This window comes from Cavia porcellus, unplaced genomic scaffold (assembly GCF_034190915.1).
Source record: "Cavia porcellus strain 051 isolate PalLab524CR breed Dunkin Hartley unplaced genomic scaffold, mCavPor4.1 scaffold_19, whole genome shotgun sequence".
NCBI classification, from domain to species: domain Eukaryota; kingdom Metazoa; phylum Chordata; class Mammalia; order Rodentia; family Caviidae; genus Cavia; species Cavia porcellus.
The window spans coordinates 60,609,280-60,621,731 of NW_026947502.1; the positions used below are offsets into that span (position 1 = coordinate 60,609,280).

The 12,452-nt window shown below is 39.4% G+C and overlaps 1 protein-coding gene across 4 annotated transcripts in view; it reads left to right on the forward strand.

Annotated features, from left to right (window-relative positions):
* Atad2 (ATPase family AAA domain containing 2) overlaps nucleotides 1–12,452 on the forward strand; it is a 64,603-nt gene that overhangs the window by 31,301 nt on the left and 20,850 nt on the right. For all 4 annotated transcript variants that reach the window (XM_063231136.1, XM_063231137.1, XM_063231138.1 and 1 more), the window contains 8 exons: nucleotides 2,352–2,460; nucleotides 3,270–3,385; nucleotides 4,034–4,208; nucleotides 4,804–4,892; nucleotides 9,335–9,494; nucleotides 10,267–10,357; nucleotides 11,383–11,697; nucleotides 12,160–12,289. In XM_063231136.1, coding sequence (XP_063087206.1) covers nucleotides 2,352–2,460; nucleotides 3,270–3,385; nucleotides 4,034–4,208; nucleotides 4,804–4,892; nucleotides 9,335–9,494; nucleotides 10,267–10,357; nucleotides 11,383–11,697; nucleotides 12,160–12,289 — 1,185 coding nt within the window. The remainder of the gene's footprint in view (nucleotides 1–2,351; nucleotides 2,461–3,269; nucleotides 3,386–4,033; nucleotides 4,209–4,803; nucleotides 4,893–9,334; nucleotides 9,495–10,266; nucleotides 10,358–11,382; nucleotides 11,698–12,159; nucleotides 12,290–12,452) is intronic.

Consider the following 12,452-nt stretch of genomic DNA (forward strand, 5'->3'; position numbering starts at 1 on the left):
AAAATAAAAAGTGGTAGGAAAATAGAATAACTTGGAAATAGGAACAGTTTGTTTAATAAAGAAGTTGTACCACAGGCTAACATATAACATGGAGTGCTGTCTTGTCGGAGACACACAGTCGAGGCCACAGGGCAGAGGCTACGGTGGTGATTTCTTGCCAGACCATTATATCACCCACAGCGGTGCTTGGTGAACACTGACTTGAGGGAGCATTTTTTCATTTGAAACATACTTTTTCCATGTACAATGCTTTGGAACTCTTAAAATTGAAAGGTTTATTATTTTCATAACTCGTTGTATAAGTCTAGATATATTAACCAGTTCATTTGATTGTTCACAAAAATTATATCAAACAGATAGGTTAAGGATGTTCTCATTTTGTTGCGTCCCTGGGAGGGTCTGGGGTCTCCAGCCCGCCCTCAGGTTTTCCTGGGCCTGTCTCTGTTTCCAGTGGACAAAGAGGAAGAGCAATCAAGACAATGTAGAGCGAGAGTTAAGTTCACTGGGAGAAAAAGAAGATACAAAGCCGCTCTTGAGGAGAGGGCCCCAGAGCTGGACCAGTTGCTCTGTGCTCAACTGCTGAGTGTGGGCAGCAGTCCTGGGTTTAAGGTGTGGGCCTTATCCAGTATGCTCCTCCCCACCCTCCATTGATCTGTCCTGTTGCTAGGGGTTTGGGTTCAGTAGTGCAAGATGGGGTGGGCAACGTTGCAGAAGCAGGACGCAGGCTGCTTTTTAGGATGCTACATGGGCCCACTTTTAGGGGTCCCTGTCCCTACGATTTTACAGGTGTGGGTAGGTGGGTAAGAATATAGTGCTTGAATTCCAATAGTAAGGTGTTACAGAGCAAAAATCATGCTCAGAAAGCAGTGGGGCATAGCAGTGGAAGGAAGGAGCGCTGGAGCTTGCTTTGTATCCCTAAGCTCTGTGCCTCTGTCCCACTCAGGCTGCCCTGCCCAGAATAGCAGCACTACTGGCCTAGCCAGGCATGGCTGTCGATGCTTGAAGGTGGTCAGTAATGTCAGTCTTCATATAAAATCCATGTTTAAAGCACCTGCCTTGCAAGCAGGCAGTTGTGAGTTCGATCCCTGGTACTGATAAAAAGGAAAAAGACCAAAAAAAAAAAAAAAAAATTCCATGTTTAGCTTTCAGAAACAGAATCCTCTAAAAAAGTGAAATCTATTTTTTAGGATAACTGGATTGCATATTTAAGTGATAATATTTTTGATGTATTAGGATACATAAAATACTAAGATTTTATTTTGGTTTTCCTTTGCCCAACAGGGCCAATAGGAAATTACATTCATGGCTTGCATTTTGTGTCCATTGCACAGCAATGAGTTAAATCATCCAAAATCTCTACAGTTAGACTGCTTGGGTTTTTCTTTGTCTTTATTCATGGAAATGTGAATTGAATCTGTATATTTTATATTGTTCAATTAAATATTTTTCAAAAATGAAGTATTAAGAAGCTATAATTGTACATTTGTGTCTGAAATTTCATAGTGTAACTTCTTCACGGCATTGCTTCCTTGCAGAGTTTTAACAGCAATATGTCAAGTATTTCAAAGTAGCTAAGGAAGGATTTTGAACATTTCCACCACAGAAATGTGATAAATGTATTAGGTGATGAATTTGATGAATGCCCCAATTTAATCACGATTTAATGCTTGTATCAAAACATCACACTGTACCCTATAAACATACAATTCAACTAAAAGTGAAATCTCATGAAGTTTGAGACTATCAAGAATGATCACAGGAGGCGAACCCGGCACGCCTTGTGTTCAGCTGCAGCAGTTGTTCTTCGCCTAGGCTCTCCTCCTCGTCCTCTAGCGTAGCCAGTCTTTATCTATCAGCCTGTACAGTGAGCAGCTATTCTAAGACACGGGTGGTGCATCCTTGCCTACAAGGCTGGCTGGTGAGCTTCGAATGCCTTGCACGAGGTGGTCAGGTGAAGGTAGTTGTTCAGGTCTAGAGAAAGACTGCTAGTGCTTGATTCTTAGCTAGCCACTTGCTACTTGTGTGATCTTGGGCAGATTTCCTACCCTTTCCGTGCCTCAGCTGTCCTCCCCAATGAGGAAAATTGTGCCTCACGAGACCACTGTGAGGATTTAATGTCTTAAGACATGTAAAGCACCTAAAACAAAGAGTGTCTGGCAAATGCTGTATGTTAGACACAGTTACAGCAAACATTGTTACTGTCCAAATTCTGCACTGTGAATTAGTTTATGTACTTGAGGCATATTCATGATTGGATGCTTTCATTTGATTATTAGAAAAATGGTAATTTCTAAGATGGAATTGGGAAGAGGGTGACTCAATGGGTGTGTTATTTAAAATATTTTTAATAGGTGCCTTCCGTTAAATTTTCGGAAAGATGAGTTAAGAGGAATCTATAAAGATCGAATGAAAATTGGAGCCAGCCTTGCCGATGTTGACCCTATGCAGCTGGACTCTTCAGTGCGTACTCTGCTTTGGAATGTACACTTCAAGTATAATATTCTTTATTTTGGTTTTACCTAGTTGGAACTGGTGAGCACACATCTATAATCTCAACACTGGGGGGGGGGGCAGGACAATTTCAAATTCAAGTCCATCCTGATGACTCAGTGAGACCCTGTCTCAAAATAAAATTTTAAAGGGATGGGGGAGTAGCTCAGTTCAAAGGCTCTGTGTTCAGTCCCCACAGAAGGAGATTATTTTTTTTCTTAACAGAAACTTTAATATTGATTTACTATTTTTGGAGACACAGTTTTGCTGTGTAGTTCAGGCTAGCTTCGCTCTTAACTATGTAGCCCAGGCTGGCCTTGAACTCACTGCAGTACGACTGCCTCAGACTCCTAAGTGCTGGGATTACAGGTGTGCACTAGCACACCTGTTTTATACTTTGTATTTTTAAATCTTTGGCACAACTAAGAGACTAGTATCTATGGATGGGTTGGTATAGTTTAGAGGTTGGGTAGCACTTTTAGTTTTGATCAAAATGTGATGCTCAGATGCTGGGGATATAGCTTAGCAGCACAAGTACCTGTCTGGCAAGTGTAAAGCCCTGAGTTCAATTCCCAGTACCTGAGTTCAGTTCCCCAAAATTACCAAAATGTCCTATTGGGCTCGGCATAGTGTGATACACACCTATAGTCCAGTACTCAGGAGACTGAGGTAGGAAGATCTCTGTGAATTCAAGGCCACCCTGAACTACATAGTGAGACCCTATCTCAGAGAAACCACTTTTTTAATGTTATTATTGATGTTCTCTTCCATTTTACCAGGTACGGTTTGACAGTGTGGGTGGTCTGTCTAGTCACATTGCAGCTCTGAAAGAGATGGTGGTGTTTCCATTGCTGTACCCAGAAGTCTTTGAAAAATTCAAAATCCAGCCCCCCAGGTAATTTAATTATGCTGTTCGTTAGTTTTAGCCATAGTGTGTGTTATGCTGTTACTTTTGGTTCTTATGCCTTGATTAACCTGTCTTTAAATTCTAGTCCTTGAATGTCTTTCCCTTGTGCCACTTTTTTCTCTGAATCATCTAGTATGGAGACAATGGTTCTAAATTAGTAAGCTTTCTCTCTTTTCCTTATGAAAGTAATGTAATCAATCACAGTTAAATATTGGTGAATTTTGAAGTGAGTAAAATTTTAGAACGTAGGAATGTTGGAAATGCCTAATTTTTGTGAATTCAAAAAGACAAACCCCCCAAATTTTGTTATTTTTTCCATCCTTACAACATATACTTCCCTATCAAAATCAAACTCTATAATTTTGTTGTATGATTGCATGGGTAAGGTAAAGTAATATGAGTGTGGCAAGTAAAATGTTTCACATGACAGGCTTTATTTACAGTTTGTATATGAATTTTATAATGTCAAGAACAACTACCAGGTTTTCAGTTGTATATTGTGTAGTATAATGTATCTTTCAATTGCCTTTGCTTTTTAATTCACTAATTAAATAAGTTAATGAAATTAATTCCTAATTTTTGTGTCAGTGGGCTACTTTTTAACATGGTGCTAACCTGCCTGACGTTATCTTACAGAGGTTGTTTGTTCTATGGTCCACCCGGAACTGGAAAAACTCTGGTTGCTAGAGCCCTTGCCAATGAATGCAGCCAAGGGAATAAAAGAGTAGCGTTTTTCATGCGGAAAGGCGCCGACTGTCTAAGTAAATGGGTAGGGGAGTCTGAGAGACAGCTCCGACTGCTGTTTGATCAGGTATGATGCCTCAGCTCGTTTCCATCTCATCTGCAGACACTGCCTTGAGTCACTTTTCTATAGAAATTAAGTCCAAAGAATTGTACCAAAGTGGTCTTCGTAGGTTATTTGCTTTTGTATGTCAAGATTACACTGTTCATAGTTTTACAGTCAGAAGAGAAATAACTAATTTAGTCTAAGTTCTTTGAAGTCTTAGATCTGGTACCGAGTGAGACGCTAGGGAGTAAAGGACAGTCCTGCTGGGGAGGCGAAGGCCGGCCTGCTGTGGGGATGTATCCGCCACACTTTGCAAGATGATCTATTGTGCTCTCCTGAGACACACTGTATTTCTCTGGAGTTTTCTGAGGTTCGGTTTTACTCTTTACTGAAACACATGGGAGAAGACTGTGTCTCTTCATTTTCACAGTCTTTAGTGGGGGTTTTATAAGTGTTTTAAATTTGCAAATTGATTCTAGTAAGCAGTTTTGAATAGTTTGAAACAGTGTGTATTCATATTTACACGACACATTCTGGAGGAGTTTGAAAACGGGTGATATTGAATTCACATTTTTGAGGCTTCTTAAGGGAGTGTGAGTGATGCTGGCCCTGCTTTTAGGCCTATCAGATGCGCCCATCCATTATTTTCTTCGATGAGATCGATGGTTTGGCTCCAGTGCGGTCAAGCAGACAAGACCAGATTCACAGGTAAGAAGCCTCAGTGACACTTGGACCTTTTCCTTGTATTTGAAAGCCTCAGTGTTACATGAGAGAATGTTACATTGTGAAAGAAACCGCACAAATACCTCAGTACACTGTAGAGAAAGAAAAGGTGAATGTAATTGAGAGTTAGGATATTCTAAATACAGCTTTAAAACCTCAGTTGCAGAAGACTTAAAATACAAAGAAGTGACCACAGGCCATTGAGGCAGGTGAGGTGGCCAGTGATCAGGAGAGGGCTTTGGTGGGAAGTGTATGATTGCTGTTGTCATCAGCACCCCATCCTATTACCTGGTGTGCAGAAACGAGACTCGAGAGACAGATCTACACGCTCTAATTTTATACTCAGAATTTTGAACACCTTAAATACTGCCAACTAATTTCATTTATTTTGAAGATTTGCCTGGATCAAATGAAATATGTTAAGATATTATTACTTGTTTGCGGTTCTGACAGTAGTGCCACCCTCACCCTCCCAGGGAGCTTGAACCCGGTCCTTAGCTGCTAGGCAGGTGCTCTTCCACTGAGCTGCATCCCCAGCTGGTTTGGTTTGGACGTAGGGCCTTGCTAAATTGCCAGCCCATTAACTTGCAATTCTCACACACCAGTCTCCTTAGAAGGCAATATCACAGGTGTGTGCCATGGCTCTCGGTTAATTTTTTCACATAAAGATGAGAAAACTGTCTTTTCCCCATGATTAGGTACCTATCCAAGGAAACACTTCCTGGAGCCACTGTCCCGTCCTGATTCTAAGCTACCTGTCCCAATTCATCTGTAATTCTTCAGAGCTTCTTTTCAAATGGTCTCATGGATTATTTGACCCTAAATTTAGCACATGTTTGCGTTCCTTTATTGTAGCAGTATTGTTTTAGATTTACGTAAATCGGATGAGTAAGATACAGTAGCAGGATTAGATGGGTTTTGACTTGTTTGATCTTGAACAGTATTTAATATCTTTGTTCACTTGATGAAAATTACTTCATTTATTGAGTGAATTGAAATATCAAGTACCATGATAAATACTTCATTGTATTATCATTTTCATAAGTATTTTATACTGTGCATGTTGCGTTAGTGATCACAAACTATATGGTGCATGTCATTATCAGTCACATATAGGTACTGTGTTGAGTCACTTTTGAGAAATTAAGATCAAAGAATTACACCAAAAGTACAATTCATTGTGTTAATAGGGGGAAACATTTAACAACACTATCATCACTCCGTAGTCAGGTAAATTGAGACATTACTTGCTGTATTGGGATTTTTCTTTTTTAAAAATTGAAGGAATTTTAGCAAGCAGAAATACGCCATTTCAAATACATACACACATATTTAAGGCAAACTTAGCATTTTGCCAAAAACTTAAACATTTTAATTTTAGAATTTAGCACATTAAAAATGAACACATTGTATTCTCAGCTCTATGATTCTATTGTATCTTACTGTTTGTAGTAAATAATACTGTAGAGTAATGCCAAAAATGTCAAACATTTCTTCTCCCTGTCCTATACAGAGCATAATTCAGGATAACTCAGTAGTTGATGAAGAAATGTAATTCTGTCAAGGAAAACCATACCTGAGAAACAAATGGACTAATACAAAATAGTAGACCCAGCACTGGGATTTTAACTGTGGGTAATTTCTGCCCCCCACACACTCCTTGTCCCCATTTTTCAGAGGACACATCTGTTGTCCAGCGACTTTTTTCGCGTTATTCTTGCGACAGACTCTCACTGTGTAGTTCAATGGCCTTGAACTCACGACATAGCATAGGCTGGCGTTGAATGCACAGCAGCCCTCTGCCTCAGCCTCTCCAGTGCTGACATGACAGGCGTGCACCAACACGCCTGGCCCTGGCACCAGCTTAGATTGACAGAATTGGAGGGGAGGTTACTAGTATCCAGCAGGCCAAGGCCTGAGTTACTTCCAGCCCTGTACATGACAGCCCAACCCTATTCTTGATAGCACGCTTTAGCAATAGTTCTAAGGTTGAAAAGCCTTGATCTGAACAGTAATTGTCAGTGGCTGCTAAAGTTAAGATAGAAATGCTGATAGGGAAATTTTTTTCTTCATGTCACCGCATTTTTAAAAAAAAAAAAGTTTTTAAGTCTTCTTTACCTTCTTGACTTTTTTTTTTTTAATGTCCCAGGGATCAAACTCATGACCTGGCACTGAACAGGCAAGCACTTAAGCCACTGAGCTAAATCTCCTGTCCCTAAAAAAGTGCTTTTGTCGTTCCCTGTTAATTTTGTAGAATCCCAGATTTTAATATGCATAATGTGTTTTGATCATATCCTCTGTCCTTTAAACTCCCCTATCCTTTCTCTTTGTCTAATAGTCTCACTTCTTTCTCTTTTATGTCATCCTTTTTTAGTTATCACATGTTAGGAACATGAAGTACTTGACTTTCAGTGTTTGGTTTATAATAAGCTTAAATGATGACCCCTAGTTTCATCTACTTTTGAAAATGGCAAAATTTTGTCCTTTACAGCTCTGTGATACTCCGTTGTGTGTGTATATGTACCACATTTGCTTCATCCACAGTGGACACGTGAGCTGGTCCCTGTGTGACTGTACCACATTATACATGGTTATGTGAGCCCACTGAGTCCCTGACTTACAGACTCTCATAGGTGCACTATATGAGACAGTTTGCTGGGCTTAGAAACAACTCTGAATTACGAACATTCTTCTGAAACAGAACTTAATTTAAGTTGGGAATTCACTGTGTCCCAGAGCAGCGATGGTGCACCTTTTTTAGAGACCAGGTACCCAAACTGCACCCAAGACTCAGTTATGGCAAAGTGCCAACACTGCAGTTAAACCTGAATGCTGAGGTTTTAATTTGGAAACAATAACTCATGCATTTGTCAAAGAAAAACAACAATAGAGCCTTCAAAAATACAAACAGCCAGGTGTGGCTCACACCTATAATCCCAGCGCTTGGGAGGTTGAAGCAGGAGGATTGTTTCAAGTTCGAAACCAGCCTAGGCTACAAAGTGAGCTTAAGGCCAGCTTGAACTGCATAGAGACCCTGTCTCAAAAAGAAAAAAAATATGAACAGCTTTTTATCCAAAGGTAAAAATTTGCATCTAGGGTATTTGGAACTAATGTAACCCTTGTTATTATGTGCGTGCTCAAAGCCCTGAGTTTGATCCCTAGCACCACATTATACAAAGGTTATTTTGAGACAGTTTGATTTTTAAAAAGTGATTGTTAGATAATATTGAGATAATTTGGGGTGATGGTATCTTTTTTAATCCCTTATCAGATTACCTGTGTGTAATACATGCGATTTTTATGGGTTATTAATAGTATTTAGGAAGTTTAGGGGCATTTGTGTTTGTTTGGTTTGAGTTTTTGAGACAGGACCTTGCTATGTAGTCCAGCTGGCCTTTAGCTCGCTGTGTGCCTGTGCCTGGCCATTCTCCCGCCTCTGCCACCTGAGCATTGGGATTATAGGCGTGCACAACCGTCTGGCCATGGTGTGTTTTCTTTTTAAAAGCAGTTGAATAGAAGTAAGAAAGGAATCCTGAGGAGTGTTGATGTGAGATTGAGTTTAAACGTGGAGATGAGTTTAATTAAAACGCAGTTTTCCCATCACCAAGAGGCTGAGGCCCAGCCTGGACACCTTGGTGAGGCGCCCTCTCGAGATGATGGCTGGGTAGCGGCTGTTCTGGAGGCTGTGGCTTCATTCCCAGGACCACCCTGGACTCCAGGGATCCATACTTCAAAGCTGACTGTATATTCTACTGCATTTCGATGTTTTGTGTTTAACAATCATTTTGTTGCATTAGAAACTGTCCTTGGGCTGGGGATTTAGCTCAGTGGCATAAGCGCCTGCCTGGCAAGCGCAAGGTCATGAGTTGAATCCCTGTACCACACACACACACAAAAAAAAAAGACATTAGAAACTGTCCTTTGTACATGGAACGACTAGAGGGTTTATTTTGATATTATATCCTTAACTGGAACTCCCAAGTTTCTTTGTGAAATTATGCTTTATGAAGTAATTTCCAGGATTTATTTATTGTATTCTAAAGATCATCTGTGTTTCTGTTATGAATTAACAGAAACATATCTGTGTTCTATCTAGTATGTTGTTTTACAGGGTTTTTAAAAATCCATTGAAATTAACTAGCCAGGCAAATGCCTGTAATCCCAGCACTCCGAAGGCTGAGGCAGGAGAATTGCTGTGAGTTCAAGTGCAGCTTGGGCTACATAGTGAGTTCAGGACCAGCCTGAATTACATAGCAAGATCTGTCTCAAAAAAACAAAAAAAAGAAGAAAGGAAGGGAGGGTAACTACTTAGGTATTAAGAAAATTTGTTCACATGTAATGTAGTAAATCTTAGCAAGAGAAGAAATGACTAGGTGGCATGCTTTGGCCCATAGTATTCACCTCTGCTCTCTCATTTTTCAATTCAGCTCTATTGTCTCCACTCTGCTAGCTCTTATGGATGGGCTGGACAGCAGAGGAGAGATCGTGGTCATCGGTGCTACCAATAGGCTGGACTCCATAGACCCTGCCTTGCGAAGGCCTGGTCGATTTGACAGAGAGTTCCTTTTCAGCCTACCTGATAAAGACGTAAGAATTTAATAACATCACTCAGGTTTTGACAAAATAATATTGCTTTTCATTATTAGCAAGCATTATAATAAAAATTTGAAGATTCTTGAGTTTCGTATCAAGATCTAATCATGATAGCTCAAAAGGACTCATGAGGATAATTTCTTTTAAGTATAATGATACTCACCTAAAATCACTTTTAAAGTTCTTGCCACTCAAGCACAGCCTTTGGATTGTCAGTTTTGCTTTAGTAACTAAGGAATACTCAGCGTTGGCCAATTTATTACTGATTTTTCCTGAAGATCATCATAATAATTTTAATCCATTATTTTAAAGCCACTTAAAGCTCTTCATAACCATGTAAGGCACTGTGGGTGGAACTGTCAGTACTTTAAAAAGTTGATTTATTTGTGTGTTGGGGGGGGGGGTTGAACTCAGGAACTTGCACTTGCCAGGAAGGCACTGTGCTGCTGAGCTAAATCCCTAGCTTAAAAACAGTTCTTAATACATGTCTGAACAAATAAAATTTTAGTAATTATTTAATTTCTTTCATGTATTTTTGTGAGGAATATCACCGTGGCAGTGTAAATGCAAATCTGTTTAATAACAAGACTGATTTCCTTGGACTTCTACAGATACATCTTTGTCTTTATTTTTACTGTTTATGTTTCTGTTTGTATTAAGTATTGATTATAATTTTAGATAATAGTAGAATATACCAAAATTATTCTAAGCTAAAGAGCATTTTATTATAATAGTTGTAAAAAATTTGAAATGTTTTTATTCATAGGCTCGAAAAGAGATTCTGAAGATTCACACAAGGGATTGGAATCCCAAACCATTGGACGTATTTCTAGAAGAAGTAGCAGAAAACTGTGTTGGTAAACATTGTTTTAAGCAGTTAAAAGATACTTACATCATTTCAAAACTGGAACAAGTTGTTGTCTTGCAAAGTTCTGTTTGAAGAAATGCAGATTGTATTTGTTTCTCTTATTTGTGTCATGTTTTCATCTTCAAAGTCCTAGGTGTCAAATAGAAATACCTGGCATGTTGGCCATTGGACGAATTTGAGAAGAAAGTAGATAATCATCATAATTATCCTTTACAGAATGTTTAGTTAATTTTCCTGGTCATTGTGGTCAGCTTCCTTTGTACTTTATTTCATTAATTTTCATGTCAGTCCTGCTAGTAAGGTGGCATTACCTCCACTTTGCAGAGGAAATATCTACAGAGCCTAAGTTATTCTCCAAAGATTACACAGTGTCTTAGTTACTTTTTACTCGTTGCTGAGACGAAATACCTGAAGCCCAAGTTGGGAAAGGACAGTTTTTGGAGGTTTCAGTCCACACTCACTTGGCTCCAAGGCAGGTGGGCATGGCTGGGCCCCAGTTCATGGCGGCTGCAAACAGCAAGCAGGAACCAGCAAAGAGCAAGACACACCTTCTTCCTGCCATTATATCACATCCTGGCTCCATCCCTATGTGGGTGTAGCACTAACACCATCAATCCAAGCACTAGACAGTGAATCATCACAAATGCACAATGCAAACTCATGAGGCCTGGGGGCCACAGACATAAACCATGACACACAGCTAATAAATGACCAACAAGAATTTGATCCTTGCTTCTTTTTAAACCCTTGCTTTCTTGATTTTTAGGCTATACAGTACTGAGTAATCACATACTGTATTTCACTCACTCACTGATTCATTGGTAGCCAGTACCACCATAGAAGTTCATCACATAAATGAGAAGTTTTAGTTTTGCTACTTATAAGTATTTTCTGTTTGTGGGTAGTTTGGTTTTTAATTTTTCCAGTAGTGACCACGTTACTAGAGATTTCTGATTTTTTTTTTTTTTTTTTTTTTTTTTTTTTTTTTTTTTTGGCTCTCTTTGCTTTGGATAGGCTACTGTGGTGCAGATATTAAGTCGATATGCGCTGAGGCTGCTTTGTGTGCCCTGCGTCGACGTTACCCACAGATCTATGCAACTAGCGCGAAGCTACAACTGGATCTCTCTTCAATTAACATTTCCGCCAAGGACTTTGAGGTAGCTATGCAGAAGATGATTCCTGCCTCCCAGAGAGCTGTGGCCTCCCCTGGCCAGGCACTGTCTGCCATCGTGAAGCCACTCCTGCAAAGTACTGTGCACCGAATCCTGGAGGCACTGCAGAGGGTATTTCCGCATGCAGAAATCGAAGCAGACAAAGCACTAGACTCAGGTACAAAACTTGAGTGACCCCTGAAAGGTACATTGCATGGTCACTAGTGCTAATATTTTTATACATCCCAGAAATGTTTCTTTGTAGAATCTGTTTAAACATTTGGTTGTACTTTTCCTGAGATGCTTGAGGGGATTTTACTTCAGAAATTAGCTTGTTTTAAGTTTGGAATGTATTTCTGTATTTTCTTTTTTGAGACAGGACTTTACTATGTAATGCAGTCTGGTCTTGAACTCACTTTGTAGCCCAGGCTGGTCTTGAATTTGCAACAGTCCTCCTGCCTCAGCCTCCTATATTCCTATGTTGAAATTATAGGCGTGGACCACCACACCCATCTTACTTTTGTATTTTCTTGATAACTACACAAATATATTTTTTTGAGTTTTAAAAAAGTTCATTGAAATATACTGATTGTCTAACTGCACCATTAAAGAAAGTTTTCTAATGTTTTCTGTTTTGTAGCTATTTCTTGTCATCTTCTAGACAGCGACTTGGCATACAGTGATGATGATGTTCCGTCAGTATATGAAAATGGACCTCAGAAATCCTATACTAAAGCAAAAGAAAATTTTAGTTTTCTTCACTTAAATAGGTAGGTGTACTTTGCATACAAGCAAATCTTTTGGTGTAATTCATGTTGAGTGAGATTTGTTGGATGGGTTAACAGATGGTAGCCAATCTGCTTTTTACTTAAAGTATCAGAAATGCTTTGTTACAGTTGTCATTATTTAAAAGTACCCTTCACAATCTGTAGG